General features: G+C 61.1%; 2 protein-coding genes across 2 annotated transcripts; one reads left to right on the top strand and one right to left on the bottom strand.

Moving 5' to 3' along the window:
* The first annotated feature begins 976 nt into the window (after window positions 1–976).
* Window positions 977–14,298, top strand: Arhgap45 (Rho GTPase activating protein 45). Its single transcript, XM_026413953.2, has 23 exons — window positions 977–1,132; window positions 1,987–2,317; window positions 4,928–5,071; window positions 5,254–5,338; window positions 5,420–5,492; window positions 5,613–5,679; window positions 5,814–5,951; window positions 6,043–6,107; window positions 6,225–6,335; window positions 6,408–6,488; window positions 8,807–8,995; window positions 9,191–9,328; window positions 9,400–9,590; window positions 9,715–9,839; window positions 9,922–9,993; window positions 10,083–10,187; window positions 10,289–10,461; window positions 11,053–11,241; window positions 11,313–11,450; window positions 11,687–11,913; window positions 11,993–12,203; window positions 12,861–12,969; window positions 13,407–14,298. The coding sequence occupies exons 1-23, from the start codon at window positions 1,043–1,045 to the stop codon at window positions 13,727–13,729; spliced, it is 3,375 nt and encodes a 1,124-aa protein (XP_026269738.2). The 5' UTR covers window positions 977–1,042; the 3' UTR covers window positions 13,730–14,298.
* A 2,413-nt stretch (window positions 14,299–16,711) lies between these two features.
* On the bottom strand, window positions 16,712–21,649 carry Polr2e (RNA polymerase II, I and III subunit E). The gene is made up of 8 exons (XM_026413955.2): window positions 21,541–21,649; window positions 20,583–20,757; window positions 19,330–19,445; window positions 18,611–18,691; window positions 17,927–17,985; window positions 17,761–17,839; window positions 17,419–17,495; window positions 16,712–17,039 (listed from the first exon to the last, which is right to left on the bottom strand). The coding sequence occupies exons 1-7, from the start codon at window positions 21,595–21,597 to the stop codon at window positions 17,430–17,432; spliced, it is 633 nt and encodes a 210-aa protein (XP_026269740.1). The 5' UTR covers window positions 21,598–21,649; the 3' UTR covers window positions 16,712–17,039; window positions 17,419–17,429.
* Window positions 21,650–23,890: the final 2,241 nt, after the last annotated feature.

The following is a 23,890-nucleotide window of genomic DNA, read 5'->3' as shown; positions in this document are numbered from 1 at the left end:
CTACATAACTAGTGGACCAGCTCTTCGAGACCCCAGCCAGCAGAACAATGAGTGGTGGACAGAAAGTCCTCAAAGGGCTGCTTGACTGGGCTTGCAGCTGGACCCAGGGCCTGGAGAGCTAGACCTGGCTCCAGGGGTTGTGGCCTTTCTGGCCTGTGTGCCCAAGAGCCACCGCTCCCACCCGAGGTCAGTGAGAGTGAGGAGGGGTGAGGGGTGCAGAGGGTGAAGGGGTGGGCTTTTAGATCACCAGGAGAATTCAGAGAGGGGAGCTGACTGGGGAGGAGACAGACCGCAGACTGGGGGCCCGATGGGGAGAAGATGGGTGTCCCCTGTGGACACTGGTTCCAGCTGTTGCCGGCTCTCTGGGGTGCACACCCCACCCTGCAGATCCAGTGGCACCCTGGGTGTTCTGATGGACCAGCGGTGGGCTCAGGACCTGGGAAGCAGGAATGGGACAGGGTGGAGAGCTGAGCTGAGGCCAGTGACCAGAAAAGTGGGGGAGGGGTGTACCTGCAGGTGGAGGGGGTGCCTCTGTGGCCTCTGGGCCTGAGGCTCCAGCCCTCTGCCTCATCTGGGTGCTCGTGAAAATCCGTACCCAGCTATCCCGCACAGGGGCGTCTGTGCGCTCCTACTGGCAGCTGGGTGGGTGTGTTTGAGTTGAAGGTCAGCATCCCTGTGCCGTCGCGGAGTGCCCTGCTGTGTACACTGATAGCGCCTCGCCACCCGCGCGGGTGTGGACTTTGCGGCTCCTGAAAGAGGAAGCCGGGGCGGGGTGGCCTGCGACCTCTGATCGCGCCCACTCTGCCGTCTGGCAGGCTGAGGCTCGCACTGTGGGGCGGGTCTGCGGTGCTGCCTCGGAGGCCTTTCCTGTGCCGGCGACCGTGCGCCAATGAGGGCCCGGCCTGTCACGTGGGCCTGACAGCTGGGGAGGGGGTGGCCCGTGGCAATGTGGTCTCCAGGCAGCCAGCGCTAGGAGCTGCATTTCCAAGACCCCCCAGCGTGCAGACCTGCCAGCCCCCAGGGTCACCCCTCTGACCCCACCATGTTCTCCAGGAAGAAGCGGGAGCTGATGAAAACCCCTTCCATCTCCAAAAAGAACCGGGCGGGAAGCCCCAGCCCACAGCCCTCAGGGGTGAGTCCTGGCAGACGGGCGGGGAACTGGGGCAACACCCGCTGGAGGCACAGGGGTGCTTCCGCGCGCAGCTCGAGGTACAGCACTGGCCACACCATGCTGGGCCGGCGATGGGGCACCCACGCCAGCTACAGTCCTCACCAGGCTGGATGGCAGAGGTCACCAGGAACAGGCCAGGACCTGGGTATTCGGCTCATGGTAGGGGGCTAGTTGGTCGGGACAGTGCCAGAGTGGGAGTGGGTCTGGAGCTCTGCAGGAGGGGGGCTCAGGAGCTGTTGAAGGAGGGAGGGCTGCAGCCCCAGTTGGGTTGCGTGTCGATCGCAGGTCATCTTATGGATCTGTGTGGCACAGTGGCCTGGGAGAGGGAGTGTCCCCAGGGGCTGAGGGCGTCTCCAAGTTTAGGAGTTTGGGGGCATCTGTCTATCAGGCCTGGGGTGTCCCTGGGACTCAGAGGTCCACCAGAGCCTGGGGCTCCAGGAACTGTCGGAGGAGCCTTTTCTGAAGAGGACACATCCACAGGAGCCGGGGGTCCGCTCAGGCTGAGGGCCGCCTCTGGCGCTCCCTACCCCCACCAGGAAGTGGGGTTCCCCTCCCCCAAGCGCCTCTGCGCACTCCACCCCTGGCTGTGGTTTGGGCAGGGACCGTTGTTTGTGAAAAGCTCCAGGGAAGAGGATGTTGGGTAACAGGTGCCGTGGGGGGGGGGGCACAGGTCCCAATCTCAGCCCCCTGACCCCTGGCCTTTGACTCCCATGGAACAAGGCTGAAGACTCTCCAGAGTCACACTTCATTGCTGGGGAAACCCAGGCACTGTCAAAGCTGAAGCATCCCCTCTACCCTCTTTCCTGCCCGCCTAGGAGCTTCCCAAGAAAGATGGAGTGGATGTGGTGTTCCCTGGCCCCGGCCTGGAGCCCCCCGCCGTGTCCTCAGGGGCCAAGGCCACAGGCACACTCAAGCGGCCCACCAGCCTGAGCCGCCACGCCAGTGCTGCTGGCTTCCCGCTCCCCGGTGCTGCCTCCTGGACACTAGGCCGGGGCTACCGAAGCCCTCTGACTGCCTCCAGCCCTGCCGAGCTGCCCACCGAGGGGCCTGGCCCCGATGCGGTGGAGGACATCTCAAACCTGCTGGCCGATGTGGCCCGCTTCGCAGAGGGCCTTGAAAAACTGAAGGAGTGTGTGTTGCATGACGGTGAGAGTCAGCCGAGACCGGGAGGCCAGGGTGGAAGGCTGAGTGGACGTAGGCATGGTCAAAAAAGGAAGCAGGGAGGGACTTGGGGAAGGTCCACATGGGTTGGCAGAGAGGCTGCCGGGAGGAGGCCATGACAACCCGGATTCAGAGGGATGTGTAGGAGTTGGGTGATCAGGAGGAGGGAAAAGCATTTCAGTGGAGGGACGGTCCTGTGCCCAGGCCCAAACATGGAAACAGAGAACAAATGCAAAGGTGTGGAGGGCCGTGGTGCGCCCACCGTGAGAACGAGGCTGGGGCATGGGTCTGAGGGCCCTGGACATAACCCTGGAGGCTACGGGAGCCACAGAGGGTGTTCCTGCAGAGGAGGGGCGGGTTCATCTGCTCTGGAGGCTGTGGGCTGAAGGTGGGCTGTGGTCTGGGTGGAGAGGCTGTGGGGCCCATGAAGGTAGCAGGAGGTGCTGGGGGTGAGGCCTGCACGACAGCAGTTCCGTTTTCTCCACGCGGCTGCTGACAGTCCTGCTTCCTGCCGAGTTATTTTCATCTGCTTCCTGTTTGTCCCTGGCAGCTCAGGCGGGCACTTCGACGGGGGCGGGCACAGCACCTCCTGAGCCCTCTTCAGCCCCACACTAAACCGCAGTGCCAGGGCCGCGCCGCCGGAGCACCCTGACCTGCTCCCCTAAGCAGCCCCTCCCACAGATGAGGAAACCCAGGTTCCAGCAGGCTGGACCTCAGCTCCGCGGCTTTCGGGGGGATAACAGGGGCTCTGTGGCCTAGGCCCTGCTGAGAGGGGTGGGAGCCCGCGGGTTATCTGGTCCCGGGGGCGGAGGCCAGAGCCAGTTTCCTGGGGAAACCCTAATCTCGGTTCCTTCCGATCCTGGCGCTTCCTTGGAGGTCCGGCGTGGGCTGGGCGCAGCCCGGGGACATCTTGCAGACTCACAGCCCCGCGTCCCAGGGACGCCCTGCACGGGGAAGAACCTGGCGCCAGCAGGAGGCAGGTTGGAGTCCTGGAGCCGCCCCTGCGGTCCAGAGACTCTGGGCTAGCCACGGCCCTGTCTACAGCCCAGGCGCTGGTTCTGTAAGATGGCGCAGGGACACAGGCGCCGTGGGATTAGTGGGAAGGTCACCAGAGTAGTTTATGCACATGGAGACCTCCTCGCCCGTGGATTTCTTCTCGGGCCTTGGTTTCCCCACCCGTCCTGGACTGCCCTTCTTGGAGCCGCACAGCCTTGGATCCCTCCAGCGCTACGTGTAGCCGGGAGCCGAGGACCCTAACAAAGGGCAGCTGGACACAGGGGCGGGGTTCTCCTCTGCGGGGTGGGGGTTGCCATACTGGCCAAAGCCTGTTTGGCCGCTGGCCAGCCACAGAGACCCCCACCGGTCAAGCACCTGCTCCCAGGCTCACGCTCGCTGTTCGGGTTCCACCACGCGAGGTGCATCTGCCAGACGGTGGGCGCACCCAGCGTGGGAGGATGCCCCGGGCGCTGCCTGGTGGGACCCGGAGGTGAGGGGCAGTGCGGGGTGCAAGGTGTCCCCGCCCCGCAGTGGCGCTCCGGGCTGGCCGCCGGGGACGCACAGCTGCTGAACACTTGCCTTGGCCACGTCAACCTTGCATCTCTGCACTTGGCAGGTACCCCTCTTGTAGCCCATGTCTCGGGTGGAGGGGTGCTGTGGGAATCTAGGTGACCCAGGCCCTTAGGGGCAGGCAGGCGAAGGAGAGTGGTGGAGGGCAGGGGCGTGGCCTTCCCTAGATTCCTGAAATCCCCTCTGGGGGTCTGGGGGTCTTGGTGCTGAGAAGGGACGGGCAGTGATGTCCAGGCTTCACTTGGCTTTGGGGGCCCCCTCCAGCTGTCCTCTCCCGGATCTCACTGTCCCGTCCTTCTTGACCTTCCAGGATCCCTGCGACTCTCTCCGCTAGCTCACCCACACTCTTTCTGTTTGGTTTCTTTTGCTGGGAGAGGGTGCTGGGCTGGAACCCAAGTCCTCGTTCGCCGGTAGACAAGAGGTCCACCAGTGGCCCACATTCCCCAGCTCCCCATTTTTGTAAAAATCTTCTGATTCAGAGCGTTTGAGGGGGCATTGAAGTCCTGTCCCCACACACCACCACTAGTCCCCAGCCCTTGGCTCCTGGTGGCCCAGGAAGTAAAGCCAGACAGGTGCTTCCCTGCCGTCCCCGCCCTCAGAGCCGGTGAGGTGGAAGTGACCCCGGGCCTCGGCTTCCTCATGTGCAGAGTGGAGGTGCCCACTGCAGTAGCTGCCAGGATTGCGCCGTGGGAGGTGAGGGGTGGCTGGCCCGGGGCTCAGGCAGGCAGAAGGGCAGGCCGGAACCCGGGGGCTGCGTGGAGGAGGAGGCCAGGACTCGGCCTTGGACAGCAGCAGTTTGTTTTCCGGAGGGTCTGGAGGAGTTCTGAGTGGAAGGGACTGTCTAGGCCGAGGACCGGTCTGTGCAGACCTGACCAGGAGCCCAGAGAGGGTCCGTCCCTCCCCTGGTCTCCTGGCTGCCCTCTCCCACCTCGGCCTCCGTGCGCTCACCTGGGGACAGGAGCTGTGAGGACACAGCAGACCCCCGGGACTGGCCCCTTCTGTCCTGCTCACACCCACTCTGACCAGCAGATCTCCTCGAGGCCCGCCGGCCACTGGCCCACGAGTGCCTGGGTGAGGCCCTGCGTGTGATGCGCCAGGTCATCTCCAAGTACCCGCTGCTGAACACCGTGGAGACCCTCACTGCTGCCGGCACCCTCATTGCCAAGGTCAAAGGTCAGCAGACGGCAGGGGGCGGCCAGGCCTGTCTGCCAGGCAGGACCTCCTGGAGGGCGCTCTCTGGAGTGGGTTTGAAGGACGCACAGGCGTTGGGCAGGCACAGCGGCTCCCTGAGGCTGGGTGAGGGCTGTCAGTGAGCCAAGGGGTGATGGCCTTTCAGCGTGTCCTCTGCTTCCCAGCCTTCCACTATGAGTCCCACAATGAGTCGGACAAGAGGGAGTTCGAGAAGGCCCTGGAGACCATGGCTGTGTCCTTCAGCAGCACGTGAGCTCGCCCGGGAGCCCCTGGGGCGGGCTGAGGGACATGGTGCCATGTGCCTCTGGTGCTGACCCTCTGGCCCTGCAGTGTGTCCGAGTTCCTCATGGGCGAAGTGGACAGCAGCACGCTCCTGGCCGTGCCCCCTGGGGACCCTAGCCAGGTGAGCAGCGGGGGTGGGCGGGTCTGCATCCACCTGTGGGTGCCCCTCAGGCAGGTGGTGGCCACCTCCTGCAGGGCAGGACCCCCAGGGCTGGTCTCACTCGCGTGTCCCTCTGTGCAGTCCATGGAGAACCTGTACGGACAGGGCAGTGAGGGCCCCCTGACCGGCACTGAGGACTGTGAGGAAGGTAAGTGTCCCAGAGCCTCAGGGGCAGGTGCGTGAGTGGGCTGGGCACCAGAGGCTGGCACTGAGCTGGACGGGGAGGGCCGGGTGGCCAGATGGCTGGGTGGTGGCCTTCCAGGCTGAGCAGGTGCCCCACAGGCTGCCCACCCCCGGAGGAAGTGGACGTGCTCCTGCAGCGCTGTGAGGGAGGTGTGGACGCCGCACTGCAGTATGCCAAGAACATGGCCAAGTACATGAAGGACCTCATTGGCTACCTGGAGAAGCGGACGGCTCTGGGTGAGGGTGGGCCCTGTGGGGTCTGGCCAGAGGGTCCCGGGAGTCGGGGCACCTGGCGCCTGACACTTGGCACTCACCTCACACCCTGCAGAGATGGAGTTCGCCAAAGGCCTCCAGAAGATCGTCCACAACTGCAGACAGAGTGTCATGCACGAGGTGGGCCCCGCGGGCTGGGACTGGGCTGCAGGGGCTCCGAGAGGTGACAGGGTTCCAGAGCTGGCCTGCTGCCCGGGCCATCCCTCCCCACCTCAGTGACTGGCCCCACCCCCACAGCCCCACATGCCCCTCCTGTCCATCTACTCGCTGGCCCTGGAGCAGGACCTGGAGTTTGGCCACGGCATGGTGCAGGCGGTGGGCACGCTACAGACCCAGACCTTCATGCAGGTGGGCTGGGCCTCCAGGCTGGGCTGGTGGGAGTGTGGCCAGGGCCCCCACTGAGGGACCATCTCTCCCCAGCCCCTGACCCTGCGGCGGCTGGAGCATGAGCGGCGCCGGAAGGAGATCAAGGAATCCTGGCACCGGGCACAGAGGAAGCTGGTAGGGGTAGCAGGCGTGAGACTTCGCGTTCCTGCCACTCGGAGGCCGGTGCTGGCGCTGCGCCTGCGCTCCTGCGCCTTTTTGCGCAGGCGTCGAACGCAGCCACAGCACCGTCTGGCCCGGGTTGCGTGCCCAGGACTGAGGACCTCTGCTCCCCGGTTCCCACTGCGGGTGGTTCAGAAATGGGGAGAAGCCGGGTTTCCTCAGGCTGCAGAGAGCTAGTCCCCATGGGAAGAGGACACGGAAGCCCAGTCACTCTCTTCTGGTGTTGGCTCCCCAGTTCCCTTTCGGGTGGCCTCAGCAGCACCGTGGACTATGGTTCGTCTTTTTAGCTGAGTTAGCAGCGCGAAGGGCAGGGGGTGAGAAGCCCCTTCCTGGAGGCTTCCAGCGTATACCAGCCAACTCCAGCAGCTCCGCAGCTCCTGGGTGACCACTTTGGCGCTTGTCTCTCCACTGACCCCTGCACGGAGAAGTTCACCCCTTAGGGTCCAGACCATGCAGCCTCGTTCCATGGCAGCTGCTCAGCACTCAGCTGAGGCTTCTGTGGCTCAGTATGTGGATGGGCAGTTGCTTTAACAAGCATCACGGCTGAGACAACTGTGCTCCCACCTCCAGAGTTTGTGAGGGTTTATCTCAGATCCAAAACAAATGTCATGGTGGAGACAGGTACAGGATGGCTTTGCTGCTGCACCATGGCCATGCTTCTCAGCTTGTGAAACCTCAGGTTATATCCCTTTCCTTGGTGGGCCTCAGACAGTGCCTTCTTCTTCTTCTATTATTATTATCTTGTATTGGTTTGATAGAGCTCTTCACCTATTGGGGAACTCCGATCCCAACCCTGTGAATTATAGACTCCTCCTACCTACTTGATCATCTGACCTTTCCCCGCCTCTCTGAGTGCTGGGATTGAACCCAGGGGCACCAGTGAACGAAGTCCCCGGCCCTATGTATTTATTCATTTTAAAGTAGGTATTCAATTCGTTCCATTTAAGATTAACTGAGGACTGAAGGAATTCCTGAGATTTAGACTGATTCAGTCATGTAAATTCCAAGCCACCAGTTAGGAAGATGAGTCAGTTCCCTGAAGCTTCAAAACGAAGCCTGGTCTTCTCCTCCTAGCCTGATGCCCGTGGTCCTGGACATTTTTATTTCCTGAATAGAGCAGATTCTTCTCTCATACGAGCTGACCTTCCTGTGTCCTTTTCCTGGTACTTCTCCTCAGCCCTTTTTAATTTCTGTTTTTTCAGACAGGATCTCACTGAGTTGCTGAGGCTGGCCTTTAACTTGTGTCTCCTGCCTCAGCTTCCCGAGTCGCTGGGGCTGTGAGTGTGGCTGACACATTCCGCTTGACTTTGTTTCTTCTTTCAATCCTTTTATTGGTTGCTGTTTCGGTACTAGGGATGGAACCCAAGACCTCACGCGAGCTAGGCTGGCGCTGTCCACCGAGCCGTGCCCCCAGGCCCTCGTGTTTCTGTGTTTGATCTGCTTGTTTTGCGGGAAGAAGCCCTGGTGGTAGTTGATTGCAGTAGTCTGTGTGTTTTGTCGGATTGAACCAGGAGTGCTGTGCCACTGAGCCACATCCCCAGCCCTATTTTATATCTTATTTAGAGACAGGGTCTCTCTGAGTTGCTTAGTGCCTCACTAAGTTGCTGAGGCTGGCTTCGAACTTGCAATCCTCCTGCCTCAGCCTCCCCAGCCGCTGGGATTACAGGTGTGCACCACTGAAGCCCAGCTTCATTTTATTTTGAGACAGGGTCTCAGTAAGTTGACAGGTCCATCCACCGCTCTGGCTTTTTTACATGGAGTTTTATGTTGTCCATCAAAAGGGATTCCCACCCATGGGATTATTTTGAAATGTTCTCTTAATACTTGCAGTACTTTTTCCTTTTCTTCTTCTTCTTTTTTTTTTTGGCTGAGGACTGAGCAAGAGTTCCCCCAGCGAGTGGTGGCTGAACCCCTGGTTCTTTTCTGCACATTTGGCCTTTGATGGTTTGGGCTGAGGGGCCTCCCGGGCCGGTGGCTTCTGAGCAGGTTCCTGGTGCTCAGGGGTGTCTGGCCTCCTGCCAGCCTCCGACTCCAGTCACACCTGTGTTTCTGTCAGAGGCTAACCCACTCCTTGAGGGGTCTGGTTGCGGGTGTCACCTCCGATTCTGCTGCTGTTGGGCAGGGACCACTGTGTGCCGGACGGGACTGTGGGTTCCTGCGTGGCTTGGCTTGGTCCTGCTGGGTGCCAGAGCTGGGGCTGGAGAAGAGGGTGGGAGCAGCCAGGGCTGGAGGAGAAGCTGGATCCGGCCCCACCTCGCCCTCTCACCACCCAGCAGGAGGCAGAGGCCAACCTGCGCAAGGCCAAGCAGGGCTACATGCAGCGCTCGGAGGACCATGACAAGGCCCGCTTCCTGGTGGCCAAGGCAGAGGAGGAGCAGGCCAGCTCAGGACCTGGGGCGGGCAGTGCAGCCTCCAAGACCCTGGACAAGAGGCGGCGGCTGGAGGAGGAAGCCAAGAACAAGGTGAAGGCAGCAGGAGGGTCAGCAGAGGGTCTGGTAGGAGGAGACCCCGGGCAGCATCTCCCGCACTTGTGTGAAGTCCCATCTCCAGGCCTCTGGGTGCGGAGCACGCACCCTCTCCTGCCTGGCTCCTCCCCCGGTTTCTGCACGGCTTGGCTGGGTCCTGCTGAGGGCTGAGCCGCTGCCCCCCACCCTCAGGCGGAGGAAGCCATGGCCACCTATCGCACCTGTGTCGCGGATGCTAAGACACAGAAGCAGGAACTGGAGGACACCAAGGTGACAGCACTGCGGCAGATCCAGGAGGTCATCCGGCAGAGCGACCAGACCATCAAGTCGGTGCGTGCGGGGGCGGGGCTCTGGCCGTGGTGCCTGCAGGGCGGCCGCTCACCTGTGGGTGCTGCCCGCAGGCCACCATCTCCTACTACCAGCTGATGCACATGCAGACGGCGCCCCTGCCGGTGCACTTCCAGATGCTGTGCGAGAGCAGCAAGCTCTACGACCCGGGCCAGCAGTACGCCTCCCACGTGCGCCAGCTGCAGCGTGGCGAGGAGCCCGACGTGCGCTACGACTTCGAGCCCCACGTCTCCTCCAGCTCCTGGTACCCCACCCGCCCAGCCGGCTCCCGGGCACAGGCACCGGTTGGGGGGGGGCAGGCTTCCCACCTGGAGGGGCAGGACTGCCGTGAGGTCCCTGCCGACCCTTCCTCCTCACCCTTCCACCAGGTCTCCCATCATGCGTGCCCGGAAGGGCAGCTTCAACGTTGGGGACACAGTGGGGACAGAGGCCACTGGCAGCTCCCCTGAGGAAGGTGGGCCCAACGAAGGGGCGGCTGCCAAGGAGCCCAGGGGTGAGTGCCTGGTGAGAGCAGGGGACACTGGTTCCCCAGGCCGCCTGAGGCCTGTGCTGGACACACCCTCCTTCTTCCCCAGGGGTGCGGGGACACCAGGTGCACAAGTCCTGGCCCATCTCCGTCTCAGACTCCGACCCCAGGCCAGGCTCAGGTGAGGCCTGAGGCCTGCCCAGCGGGCTGGGGCAGGGAGCTGCTAGTCACCCTGGCTTGGGAAGTCTGATAGTCCTCTGTCCTACATAGAGGACTTTAAGAAGTTTCAGCGCCTGTCATCCAGCGGTGCCATGTCACCCAGTGAGGAGCTGGTGGAGCAGGAAGGTGGCCCAGAGGTGTCTGCCTTTGAGCAGGGTGAGGAACTGTGGCCTGAGAGGGGAGGGAGAGAGCTCTGGAACCCGTCCAGGGCTTTGCCCCTCCTGCCTTGTGACACTGGCTGCCCATCTCACGCCTAGCTGACCTCAATGGCATGGCTCCTGAGCTGCCTGTGGCTGTACCCAGCGGCCCTTTTCGCAATGTGGGGCTGTCCAAGGCAGCCCGCACCCACCGGCTTCGGAAGCTCCGGACGCCCGCCAAGTGCAGGGAATGTAACAGCTACGTGTACTTCCAAGGAGCGGAGTGTGAGGAGGTACACGCCTCGCCCATTGGGGCAGCAGTGCTGCGGGGGAGTGCAGAGGGGCTGGACAGGCCAGAAGTGGACAGAGTGTCTCGGGGGGTGAGAGCCAATGTTGAAGCCCTGGGCTGTGGCAGGAAAATCAAGGGGTTGAAAGGCGGCAGGACAGGGGTATAGAAACACCAGTTTTCAGCTGGGTACAGTGGCACACACCTGTCATCCCAGCAGCTGGGGAGGCTGAGGCAGGAGGATAGCAAGTTCAAAGCCAGCCTCAGCAATGGTGAGGTGCTAAGCAACTCAGTGATCCTGTCTCTAAATAAAATACAAAATAGGGCTGGGGTGTGGCTCGGTGGTAGAGAACCCCTAAGTTCAATCCCTAATACTAGTACTGAAAAAAAAAAAAAAAAGAAGAAGAAGAAGAAGAAAGAAATCCCAGCCCCAACCCCAAGCAGCAGCAGTTCCACCCGAGAGGGGTGTCTGCCTGCCAGGAGCAGTCTGGCTTGTGCCTTCAGAGGATGTCATGGAAATTGCAAGGGCTCCAGGGAGGAAGGTGCAGGTGGAGTCCCGCCTGCCCGGGGCCGAGGCTCACTGCCTGCTGACCCCCAGTGCTGCCTAGCCTGCCACAAGAAGTGCCTGGAGACCCTGGCTATTCAGTGCGGCCACAAGAAGCTGCAGGGCCGCCTGCAGCTCTTCGGCCAGGACTTCAGCCAGGCAGCCCGCGGAACCCTGGATGGCGTGCCTTTCATCGTCAAGAAGTGCGTCTGCGAGATCGAACGGCGCGCGCTGCGCGTCAAGGTGTGTCTCTGGGAACTGGTGGGATTCCCGGGTCCTGGGAGGGCGGGCAGAGGCTGACTGCGGCACCGCAGGGCATCTACCGGGTCAACGGTGTGAAGACGCGCGTGGAGAAGCTGTGCCAGGCCTTCGAGACCGGCAAGGAACTGGTGGAGCTGTCGCAGGCCTTACCGCACGACATCAGCAACGTCCTCAAGCTCTACCTGCGCCAGGTGAGGCGCGCTGGAGGTGTGCACTGGAAGGGGCGTGGCCAGAGCGGGTGCTACGGCGGGTGGGGTCCTACTGTGCTGGGCGTGGCCAGAGCGCGGAGGGGCGTGGGCACAGGTGCTCTCTGGAGGACGGGGGCGGAGTCGGTTGCTGCAGTGGGTGGGGCCCTGGTGTGGTTGGGCGTGGCTATGGCGGCAGGCTAGACCAGCCCTCCGACTCTGGTCCTGACACCCTCCTGCAGCTGCCCGAGCCTCTCATATCTTTCCGCCTATACCACGAGCTCGTGGGGCTGGCCAAGGACAGCCTGAAGGCAGAGGCTGAGGCCAAGACCGCGTCCAGGGGCCGGCAGGATGGGTCTGAGAGCGAGGCGGCAGCTGCTGTGATGGTGGGCCGCCTACGGGAGCTGCTGCGGGACCTGCCCCCGGAGAACCTGGCCACATTGCAGTATCTGCTGAGACACCTGCGCAGGTAAGTCGTAGGGCTGGGGCCCAGGGTTTCAGGCCGGCTCCAGGAGCCACTCACACACCCTGTGCTCTCCGTGCCCCAGGATAGTGGAGGTGGAACAGGATAACAAGATGACCCCGGGGAACCTGGGCATTGTATTTGGGCCAACACTGCTGCGGCCGCGACCCACAGAGGCCACCATCTCCCTCTCCTCTCTGGTGGACTATCCCCACCAGGCCCGTGTCATTGAGACCCTCATCGTCCACTACAGCCTGATCTTCGAGGAGGAGCCTGAGGAGGCACCAGGGTGCCAGGTGAGGCAGGGGTCGGAGCCACAGCCTTGCACAGGAGGGTGTGGGTGCCAGCAGGTGGGGACAACACTGGGAAGCCCTTGTTTGGGACAGAGCAGCCAGTTGTCTTGGGAACAGAGACTATACAAGGTGTGTCTGAGCCCTGGGGCAGAGTGCTGGGGAAACAAAGGCACTGCTGGCCTCCACCCTCCACCTGGTCCACTTCCTGCCCGTGGGCAGCTGGGGCCACTTCAGCCAGAGGCCTGGCTGGGGTTCTTTAAGTTCGTTCCCTTTCCTCACAGCATCTGCTCCTCTCTTCTCTTCGAGTCCTCCTTGTGTTTCTTCACCCGTCTCCTGGCATCTCGTGGTGTTCCTGAGTTTTCTCTTACCCCCACCAGCCTCAGTGAGCCCCCGAGAGCCAGGGGCCCTTAGGACTGGGGCCAGGACTCCATGGCTCTGACGCTGGCGTGTGTGCTGGGCCTGGCCCGTCTGGCAGAGCGGGTGGGCTGGGAGCAGGAGTGCAGGGGCTGTTTCAGGAGGAACAGGCCTATTTGCACAAGCTGTGGGAGTGGACACGGAGCGGACACTGGGACATCACACAGCCTCAGTAGCAGCAGTTCTTACTCTCAGGGTCTGGGGCAGCTGGAGCTGCGGCCTCCCTGACTCCCTTCCCCCTGGCAGGATGGGCCACCCAGTCAGCGGGCAGAGGTGGTGGTTTCCATGCCCTACGCGGAGGCTGGAGAGGAGTCTGCCTATGCCCTGCAGGAGGAGGCAGAGGACAGGGGCCGAGGTGAGTGGGGCTGCAGGGAGGCCAGGCCCTGGTGCCAGTGGGCACGTGTGTCCACAGTGGAGCCTGCGTGCACAGCACAGGTTGGAGTCGCGGTGCCCAGGACTGCACTTCTGTGGGGTCGTCTGCCATGGACACCACGTGTACCCAGTATTCAGCACTGTCCTTTCAAGTGTTGTAACCAAGCCAACAATGCCTTCTTTCCAAGGTGGCCATCTGCACTGAGGAATGGCCATGACGATCCCTGCCCACAGGCCTTGAGTCTTTGAGGCACCAGGCCAAATGCTTCCCTGGGGGGAGTGTAGTATCTGAGAGAAGGAGCAGGCTGGGGTGGGGACCCTGGGATTTGACTCAGGTGGAGATGTCCCAGTGTCCACTCCGTGTCCACTGAGCCAGGTTCTCCACTCCATTCTCTCTCCCTCTGTGTCCGGCCTTCCCAGAATCCCGAGTTGCATCTAACGATTCTGACTCAGAGCTGGAAGAGGGCTCGGATCCCTTGTCGTCCTCAGACGCCAGCGCCCTGCACCACCTCAGCTTTCTGGAGAAGGAGGGTGAAGCCAGCCTGGAGGGTGGCCGGAGCCGCAGTGGCAGTGAGGGGCAGCTGGGGGAGGAGGAGGACGAGGAGGACCAAGTGCTGCAGCTCTCAACCTACAACACCAACCAGTCCAACAACATGGCGCAGGCCCAGCGGCCCACCATGAGACTCCGTGGCGGGCAGATGGCGGCGGGCACCTGCTGGGGGCGGCAGCCAGATTTCCTCTGAGCTGGGGTGGTGGGTGGGGACAACTGCCAGCTTCTCTTATACCTGGTCTGTGTCTCTGCCTCTTGGGGCCATCTGCATCTCAAGGCTGGGCTAGCCTCGCAGGCCTGTCCTGGGTGAGAGCACCTGTGCTGGCACAGTCCTGCTGGCCGACAGGGCGGCGCCTCCTCCTGAAGCTTCTCACCTGGGCTCAGCTGAGTTGGAGACCTGGCTCTTGGGGAAGCTCCCTATCTTTGGTCGGCCCACAGGGCTGTGTGGGTGGAGCAGTCCTGTCCAAGTCCCCTCGCTGCCCCTGGGCTCTCAATCTTAGGCCCTGCACTGATGTCTCCTCAACCCTGCAGGGCTGAAGGCTGTTCTGGGTGCTGTGGAACTGGGGTGCAGGCCAGCCTTGACACTGAAGCCCAGGCTGGGGGTCAGCAGGGGCAGGCTCTGACTTTGGGATTTGCTCACTTTTCCAGAAAGCTCTGGACACCTAGAGCCCAGGTCACCTGGGTCTAGGTACACAGTGCAGTCTCTCGCAGGTCACCATGTACTTCTTGGAAATGTGTCTGTTTTGCTTAAAATAAACTTATACCTGGTCTATGTGCTGTGGCCCTGGGGAAGGGGGAAGCTGGGCCACAGCCCGTGGTGTGTCCTTGGCTTCCTGGCTGAGGAGGGCCATGGGGAGGAGGTCCCCTCTGCCAGCCCTGGTGGTTTGGCAAGCCTGGGAGTCCTGGAGGCAGCCTACAGCTCCGGGATGGCCTGCAGAGCAGTCCGCATGGAGAGCATGTTCTCCGCTGCAAGGTCCCTTGCCACCTCATGTGGCTGCCAGGGGCCAGGCTGTGGCAAAATTTGGCTCGTGACCTTCTGGAGACTGAACCTGGAGCTCACGCATACTCAGCCTGCTCTCTGTCACGGCCAGTGGAGGAGTGGCCACTGCCCACCCGCTTCTTGGTCCTGACCCTCACCTGAGGGATGGTGCGGGGGTCACTGCTGGGTGAAGCCCTGAGGCTCACCCAGGGCAAATTTCCTGGCAGAAAGAGGTGAGCTTTGACTCCAGGCAGGGCTCCACAGCTGATGGTGGGGAGAAGCCCTCCCTCCCCATGCAGCAGCCGCCATCAGGACCTGCAGCCCCAGACCCTACGTGAAGCTGCACTGAGCTGCCTGCAGGGCACAGGGACTTCTTGACAGGCAGCAGGCCGGGGTCTAGGTTACCACGGCCACCACTACTGCCACAAGTCAAGACGAGGGAGGGTGACAGGAACCCACTGGCCCACAAGGCCAGAAGCATTTCCTGTGGCCCTTGAGTGGGGATGGACCCAGGGTCTCGTGCAGCCTAGACAAGCGTCCACCACTGAGTCACCTCAGCCCACCTTGTCTTGCTGGCATCAAGAGGCACACCCAGCGGCTGACTGCATCTGAGCTCTTGTCCCACCATCCATCCCTGGAACGTTCTACCTTCTCAGACTCACACTGCCTCCCAACTCCTGTACCCCCCTGCTGCTTCCTGCCTCTGGATCTGGGGGCTCCAGGGACCTCCTGCAGTGACGGGCTCATATTAGGCAAGGTGATTTTAAAAAGCAGCGTGTCTATTTTTGGAGAGAAGGGGCACTTGCTCTACCTGTTGGACATACTATAAGGCTAAAGGCATAATCGATCCCTGGAAAAGAGGGAACCTCCAAACAGACCCTGGTGTGTCTGGGTTTTCACATAATAGCACTTCAGGGTGGCCAGGAGAGGCCCTGCCTCTGACGGGTCCAGACCCTCTTCGGTCCAGGGCAGTTAGGCCCCATCTAAATGTACAGGAAGGCCCACTTGTAAACAAGTGACCATGTGGGTACTTCAGGGCCATGAAAAGGAGTTTTTGCAAATCTCGTATCTGATAAGGAACCAAAATCTACAAACAAGTCACTTCACATCTACCACGAGAGCTTCACTCAAAGAAGGGCCTGGGGTTGGACTCAGAGGTAGAACACCTGCTCAGCACCTGCAAGGCCCTGGGTTCCATCCTCAGCACCACATAAAGATAAATAAGTAAAATAAAGGTGTTGTGTCCAGTTACAACCAAAAAACATTAAAAAAAAATTAAAAATAAAATATATATTAAAAAAAAAAAGGTATGCATTAAGAGGTGCCGGTGAGCAGTGAGGGTGAGAAGCCAGGGCCCAGTGCAGGCTGGGGTGAGACATGCAGCCGCCAAGCAGGTCAGAGCGCCACCTACCAGCTCGGCCACTCCTGGTGTATGCCCAGAGCAACGAGAGCCTGTCACCACACATCTGCCCACAGATGGCCTCAGCAGCTCTGCACCACAGTCAAGTGCCAGCACAGCCCAAGGTCAATGTCCCAGGTGAAGGGACACCCAGCCTGGTCCAGGCACACCTGGAGTGTCCTCAGCCACAAGCAGGAGCGAGGTGACAGCTGCAGCGTGGATGGACCTGAGGACCTTATGCCCTATGAGAACCAGACACGCGAGGCCACAGAGCGTGACCCAGTGACAAGAGACCCCCAATGCAGGAGAGTCCAGAGGCAGGATGTAGACCTGTGGGTGCAGGGCTAGGAGGGGACGGGTTTCTCGTTGGAGTGACAGTGTTTCAGAACTAGACACGGGACGGTGGCACATCAAGAAGTAGTGAGTCCACCATCTGCAGCCAGGCCCTCAGTGGCACCACGTATGCTCAGCAGCTCAGGCTGAGGGTCTCATCCCCAGCACTGAGGAACCCAACGCAAACGCAGACACAGCGGGAAGATTCACCAATGCCTGCTTTCCACCTGTGTGGTCAGAGGCCACCCGAGGTCAGCGGGAAAGGCAGAGCCTGACCTCCTGTTTCCAGGTGTGAGGAGCAGCCGAGCAGGGTGCAGGCACTGCAGACAGGCTCACCCGGTGCTCAAGCAGAGGCGCACAGCAAGCCCAGGGGTCAGGACAGGCAGCATCTGCCCCCAGGCTCCACCCAGAGCAGGCCACCTGCATAAGCCTGGCAATTCATCTTGGCTTTTCAAACAGTCAAATTTACTTAAAATATCCTTTATTTTTAGGCCGTACAGCATTCTGACAGAGGAAACCTGCCAAGGAGCTGGCGTAGCCTTGCCCTCGGTGAAGTCAGGAGGTGTCAGGTGGAGATGGGGCCCAGAGCACACAGGGGCACAGCCAGAGCCGGCCGGGCCATGAGAGGAGTCCTCGCCCCAGGAAGATAAAGTAAAGCAGAGACTGCTGCCCTCCAGAACGCAGGAGGGTAGGTCCCTGCAGGTAGGTGGGTGTCCCTGACAGTGGTCACATACACCCATGCCATCTCTGGGGTCTGGGCACCGAGGAGCAGGGCCTCAATGAGTCAGGCACCTGGAACAAAGAGAGCATGCAGGGCAGCACAGGGTGCCTGCTGGGCAGCACAGGGCCTCTGGCAGGCCTGCTCCATGAGCATGCACACAGGTAGCCCAGGGAGCTCGGGAGGGCTCTCCCGTCTCACCCTCCTGCAAAGCTCTGCCTCTCGCCTGCCCTGAAGATGAACCGTCCTGACAGTGGACAGCTCAGGGGAGAAGTGATATGGGGGTAGTTCACCCCTGAATTCCTGGGCGTCTGGGGCAACAGGAGTGAACAGGCCCAGGTAGGGTCTGAGCTGGGGGCAGTAGGCAGGGTTTGTCCCAGGACAGAGTGACAGCCTTCCTGGAGGCCAGCACAGGGAGAATCCCCTGCCTCTGGCCCCTCCCACCCATCTCACCTGCTGCGTGGCTACTGCACCAGCCGGTAAGTGATGTACCTGCCCGCAGTCTCACTGGGCCGGATGATCTTCACCACCTGCAGAAGCACAGGGACAGGTGCTGGGGGACAATGGGCCTCACCATGGCAGCGGCACAGGGTGGCAGGCAATGCCTGTTGAAAAGCCCAGGAGCTACTCTTCTCTGGACCCCAGTTGCTGTGGCTTTAAAAAGGTGTGTGGAATGTGGTTCTAAGGCCCTTCCAGGCTGCAGGGGATAGGACTGTGGGAGGGACAAAGCCAAGTCCCCGGCAGGCAGGTTCAGAGCAGCATCAAAGGTCGTCCTGCCCCTGAGAGGTCTCTCACCTGCCCTCGCTTTATCCCAAAGTAGCGGGCCACAGGGTCCCCTGCCTGGATCCTGGGCAGTTGGTTCTCCCGGAGTTTGCTGGGAAGCAGGTCAAGGAAAAGCCCAGCAGGGCCATCTGGGGTTGGGGTGGGACTCTAGGAGCCAGGGGTGTGCCTGCAAGGATACTACCGGGCCAGCAGCTCAGTCACCTCCTCCTTGGTCATGACCACATGCTCTGGGACCAGCTGTGGAGAGAGGAGCCCATCAGTCACCACCAGGGCTGCCAGACTTCAGGACCCAGACAAAGCCCACCACCACCCTGAGCACACGGGGAGGGGTGAAGAACCCACACTGAAGCTGTGGGCAACCTGGGAGATGGTCACTGCATTAGGTTCTCTTCTTCTTTTCCCCTGGTACCGGAGACTGAACTCAGGGGCACTTCACCACTGAGCCACATCCCCAGCCTTTTTTTGTATTTTATTTAGAAACGGGGTCTCACTGAGTTGCTTCATGTCATGCTTTTTGCTGAGGCTGGCTTTGAACTCGTGATCCTCCTGCCTCAGCCCGCCCAGCCGCTGGGATTACAAGCTTATGCCACCGTGCCCGGCTGCATTAGGTTCTCTCTACTCTGCTGTCAGCACAGGGCCCGGGGGCCCCCAGAAAGAGATGCCTGCTCCCAGCCCTTATCCTGCAGGCCCAGGCAGGCCTGGGACCCACACCCTTAGCAGGCGCCTGGATGCAGAAGCTGCCCTGGCCAGGCCTCACTGTAGGAAGCCTACCCTGCCATCCTCCCCACTCCCCGCCACCAGGCCACCTCCTGCTCCAGCATGCTGATGAGCAGCACCCCACCTGCATCTCCCACTGGCCCACCTCGTGCTCCGTGATGTTGATGAGCAATTCCTGCTGCAGGAACTGCTCCAGGATGTACTTGGGGGCCATGTCCACCAGAGACTGCAAGAGACAGGGTTGTCACACGTAGCTGTGGATGAGCAGCCTCAGCCCTGACTCCACCCCTCAGGCTGCAGGGTCTACCCATGTGCCTCCACACTGCACCCAGGTGGTGTCCTCTGGCCTATGCCGGCTGTCACAGGGCATGGTCCCTCCCAACCCGTCCAGCTGCCTCTTGGGTGTCTTCAGAGCTGGCGTGGCAACTTCTCCCCATGGAAGAGGTACCATGCGACTATGTGAACCCTACAGCCCGGGCTGGACAAAGGCAGTGTGCTGGCCACCTGATCCCCATGACGCTCAGCTCAATTCAACCCAAATGCCAGGAATGAGGGCACCTGTGCAGGCCACAGGGGCCCAAGCCCCTCCTGATGAGCCCACCCCTGTCCTAGCAGGACACAGAACCTGGTTCCCACAGTCACATCAGGACTCCGGGCTGAAATCCCAGATGCGGGGATGGGAGGCCACCCTGGTTGGGGGTGCCCAGGCGAAGCCTGTCTCTGGCAGGGAGTAAGGGGGTGGCAGGCAGGGGCAATGAGGTGTTAGGCAGGCAGAAAAGGTTGGGATTTGTTGTAAACTCAGCCACTTCCTCCATGGGACTGAACTGACCCAGCCCCTGGGTGGTACAAAGGTGGGACGCCTACCTGCTTGGCAGAGGGTGTCATGCCCTGCTGCACCACGATGAGGGCCCGGGTGATGTTCTCCTCTTGCATGCGCTGGCAGTAAACCTTAATGGTCTTGATCCCCACCTTGGGCTCCTCTGAAACAGATGTGCAAGGGCACACTGCTGGGAGCCTGCCCTCACCGCCTAGGGTACGCCGACTAGCCGGCTTCAGTCCAGTCGCTGCTCCTTTTGGGGCCTCAAGGTCCCTACTTGCAAGGCAAGACCTGAACTGCAGGATCCAGGGCGGGGGCTGGCTGCCTCAACACCACCAGGGCATCAAGTCCCACTGGACCTGGCAGGTCCCTTCCTGACGTTTGGTTCTGGGAGCCCAAGAGATAGAAGCTGGGTGTTCACATGGTGAGAGTCTGCTGACAGGGCACAGGCCTGCCACCTGAGTACTGGGAGGCCCAGGAGCCCAGGGGCCAATCGGCACAGGGACGTAGGGTTGTCCATGTTTTGTCCAGCCACAGCCTCTGCTCTCACCTGACCCACTGATGGCAGCAATAGGACTGGACTGTGCCCCTTCATATGCTGAAGCCCCAGCCCCAGAACCTCAAAGTTGTAACCGTACTTGGAATCAACATTTTTAAAGAAGCGGTTAGGATACAGTGAGGTAATCAGAGTGGGTATTGAGTCACACTTAGGAAGAGATTAAAACTCACACAGGAGAGCCTTGTGAGGCACCCTGCTGGGCAGAAGGACATACCCAGCATCCAGCTACTCAGGAGACTAAGGCTAGAGGAACACAAGTTCCAGGGAAGCCTAGGTAACTTAGTGAGATCCTGTCACCAGAGGAGGAAAAAAAAAAAGCCTGAGGATAAAGGTCAGTGGTTAAGCACTCCTGGGTCCAGTACCATAAAAAATTTTTAAAAAGCATTAAGGGAAGGGTCCTAGGGGAAGGAGGGCAGGGCAGGAGCCCTGCAGCACCTGGGTGGGACAAAGGGAAGTGGCACATGGGCTCCAGGGACGAGGCCTGTCTGCCTGGCTGAGTTGGGCCTGTACTTTCCCTCCAGGTGGGGAAGGGGGAAGACACATGCAGAGCTGATGTCATGGGAGGCTGGGGGCCTCAAGGGTTGAGAACACAGTTCAGAAAGAGATGGGGAAGGGGGGGGGGACGGGAACCACAAGGACTTAGAGGGTGCTATGAACCAGTGCCTGAGGTGGTGTCTAGGTGACTACATCAGAACCATACCCCCTTGGGGACACTTGCCATGGACCAGCACAGGCCCCCACCTGGGAAAAAGACGAACATCTGATCAGTGGGGTCATCATTGTGTGCCACCAGCACGGTGAGGTCTGTGCGGCGCGGCCGTCCTTCACTCGGCTTATCCCCAAACTGGGCTTTGAACTCCTCCAATGTCTGGTCCAGCTCATCCTGGGTCACCAGGTAGCCACGGTCATGGCACAGCTGCTAGGAGAAAGAGCCAAGTGATGACCCTGCCCAAGCATCTTAGCAAACAAGAGCTCATGACCTGAGTGGACAAACACAGCTGAATGTGGCGGTGGCACAGGGGTAGTAGTAATCCCAAACTGGCTGAGCATTTAGAGGGTGCCACATAACTAGCCACTGCGACCCCCTGTGATGGCACCAGAGCAGTCCCAGAGGCTCCCAGAGACCTCCAGCCTTGACCCCCTTAACCCAGTCTGGCAGGAATCTGGCTGGGAACCAACCCAAGCAGTTGCAGCCAGTCCTCCTGACCCCTCTGCAAAGCCACGTGAGGCAGGGAGGCGACAGGTGCGGCTTCCTGCGACCGTGCTGACAGGGCAGAAGGCTGCAGGGGGCTTCACCCGGAATGGCAGGGCCCAGGATGGCGGGCTCTGGCTCGTCCTGCCGGCACTCCCGCGCCCGCCCCGACTCCCTCCTTTCGCGTGCACGCTGGGCCAGCACTCCCCGACCCGGAGGCGAACGCCAGATGCCTTCACCTGCTTTCCAAACCAGAGTCCGCGCAGGCCAACCCAGCCGCGCCCTCCTCCCGGCCTGGCCTCGGCTCCCGCCGCGACGGTGCCCGGTGCCGGAGAAACCACGGCAGGGGCGCGGCCTGGACTCCGCCGGCGGCGCCCGCTCCGGTCCCCGCGCGCCCGGTCCTCCTCCGGGCACCCCAGGCGGGCCTCCGAGGGACGGGGGCGGGCGCCGCCACGGCGGGGGAGCGGCGGGCACGCGGGCAGGACCGGGCGTCCTCGCGCTGCTTGCCTGCATGATGGTCTTCCGGATCTTCCAGAGCCGGTAGGTCTCTTCCTCGTCGTCCATGGCGCCGCCGCGCGCAGGCCAGCCCACCGCGCAGGCGCCCAGCAGGACCCACGCGAACTCCGCCGGCGCCCAGCGCCCCGCAGGCCCCACCGCCGGTCCCCGCGCGGGTCTGTCGTCGGCGAACGCCTGAACGAAAAGACCTGCGCGACCGGCAGCGCTCAGGGCAGCCCGAGCCCTCCGAGGGCGGTGGCTGGCTGCGCCGAGACCCGCCTCCGGAGTTCTGCGGCTTTGGCCGCCAGGCCTCCGGGGAGTGCGAGTTTCCGCTCCACTCCTGCCCCGGGGCGGCGGTTGAGAGTCCCCGGGGAGCGGGGCGGGCGCGGTGGCGCTCTTCCCCAAATCCTAGCTGCTCGGGAGGCTGCGGCCAGAGGCTCCAGAGGTCAAAGCCAGCCTCAGCCTCAGCGAGGCCCCGAGCAGCTCAGTGAGACTCTGACTCTAAATAAAATGCCGAGGAGGGCTGGGGTGTGGCCAGAAAGAAGAATCCCGGGAGCGGGCCGAAAGCCGAGGCCGGAGCAGGGATCCGGGCACCCCACTGCACTTGGTCTCCTCGTTGGGCTCGTGCGACATCCACGTCCCCACTGTTTCCCTCTTTGTGCCATGTTAGTAATAGGATGTCCCTGTCCTAGGGGTGAACTGAGCACCCCGAGAAGGGCCCGGGGTCGCCCCAGGGGCTGGTGAAGTACTCCCGCTCGGCCGTCCTGGAGCCCGCGCCTAGCCCAGCCCGGGCCCCCTCGGCCCGTCCTCCATGCTCCGAAGGCACGTTTCCCCGCGGCGCCGCGCCAACCACTGAAAGCACGGGTTTTGCGAAAGGGTCCATTCGCCGGCCATCCACAGGCCGGAGCCCCCAGTCAAAGCCACCTCCCCAAAGCTGGGGCTAGGGCTCTGGACACAGGGTGGCCGGGGGCACCGAGCAGCCGGGAGGAAGGAAAGGTGAAGTCGAGGGGGGTCTCTGCTGGTCATGAGGCTTCACGGCTCGCCTGGGGATGTGGCTCGGCCTAAGAGCCCTTCCTAGCTGAGGGCTCCAGGCCCCTAGCTGCATCCCCAGCACCACAATAAGACACTGGAAAATAAACCCTCGGCTCCTCCGAGGAAGCAGTGGTGGGATTAGTACGCTCCACTGGAGCGGAGGTGATGTCAAAAGTGAAGGTCATATACCTGCACAGACCCACAGGAAGGAGCCCTGGTTCCAACAAGTTTAAACGACCTCTAAGTTCCTGCAAACCACCTAGGCCACCTCGGCCGTGGTGAGCTGCCAACAGGGGGAGTGGCGGTGTTCCACATAGCAAGCTGCAAAGTCTCCCAGAAGCTGAGGTCCCAGTGCGCATGTCCAGAGGTGAGGCTTTGGCAAGTGGTCAGAGTCGGATCATGCAGGCTTTGGCTTCACCAGATTAATCCATGGAGGGATTTATAACTGAATGGAATGTTGGAGGTGGTGGAACCTAGTTGGAGGAAAAATAGGTCACCAGGATGTGTTTTGGAAGGGCACCCGTAAGTGCACACTTAACATACGCATATGTATATATACACACATATTTAAATATATATATTTAAATAATAATTCTGGGGGGCAATAGAGATTTAACCGAGGAGTGCTTTACCACTGAGCCACAACCCTAGCACTTTTTTGAGACAGGGTCTTGTTGCTTAGGTTCTTGTTAAATTGCTGAGGCTGGCTTTGAATTTTCAGTTTTCCTGCCTCAGCCTCCCAAGTCACTGAGATTACAGGCATGCATCACCACGCCTGGCTGGAAGGGTGTATCTTGTCCCTGGCCCTGTCTGCTCTCTGCTGCCATGAGATGAGCAGCTTTCCTCTGCCATACCCTTCCACCATGATGTTTCTGCTTTGGAGCCATCCAAACATGCAATGAAGCCTCTGAGAACAAGCCAAAATAAATCTTTCCTCCACAAAGCTATTTTTCTCAGGGTTTTTGTCACAATGATAGAAAACTAACACAGCGAGTGAAGGTGGAGGTTTACTCAGGTTTTAACTCAGTTTTGTTTGCATCTTTACACACCCTGTACCCACCCCAGTGGTGAAGGAGGGCTGCACACCCCGCTCTTCCTGTGTCCTCCACCTTGAGGCTGTCAGTGACCTCTCAGGTACTTTGCTGAGCAGCCACAGGGGCAGGGAACAAAATGGGCCTTGCGCCCCTTGTGTTGCAGGTAGAGCCCAGGGAAGAGCCATGCGTGTGCTGTTTAAATGCTGAAGCCTTTTGGGGGCCCTGGGTGGGGAGGAAGTGGAGAAGGCTCAGGGAACTAGGGAAGGGGCTGCCTGGAGCACTGGCCAAAGAACAGT

The sequence above is a fragment of the Urocitellus parryii genome, chromosome 3, assembly GCF_045843805.1.
Source record: "Urocitellus parryii isolate mUroPar1 chromosome 3, mUroPar1.hap1, whole genome shotgun sequence".
Classification (NCBI taxonomy): Eukaryota; Metazoa; Chordata; class Mammalia; order Rodentia; family Sciuridae; genus Urocitellus; species Urocitellus parryii.
The sequence above is the reverse complement of the archived record's forward strand: the minus strand, read 5'-3'. Positions and strand labels throughout refer to the sequence as shown.

Coding starts and splice junctions, on each gene's coding strand:
- Polr2e (XM_026413955.2), bottom strand. CDS start 21,597: ATGGACGACGAGGAAGAGACCTACCGGCTCTGGAAGATCCGGAAGACC. Junction 19,446..20,582: donor GATGTTCGTCTTTTTCCCAG/GTGGGGGCCTGT, acceptor CATCTGTTTCAG/AGGAGCCCAAGGTGGGGATC. Junction 17,840..17,926: donor ACTGAGCTGCTGGCCCGGTA/GTATCCTTGCAG, acceptor CCTGCTTCCCAG/CAAACTCCGGGAGAACCAAC.
- Arhgap45 (XM_026413953.2), top strand. CDS start 1,043: ATGTTCTCCAGGAAGAAGCGGGAGCTGATGAAAACCCCTTCCATCTCC. Junction 9,329..9,399: donor GCGACCAGACCATCAAGTCG/GTGCGTGCGGGG, acceptor TGCTGCCCGCAG/GCCACCATCTCCTACTACCA. Junction 11,914..11,992: donor CTGCTGAGACACCTGCGCAG/GTAAGTCGTAGG, acceptor TCCGTGCCCCAG/GATAGTGGAGGTGGAACAGG.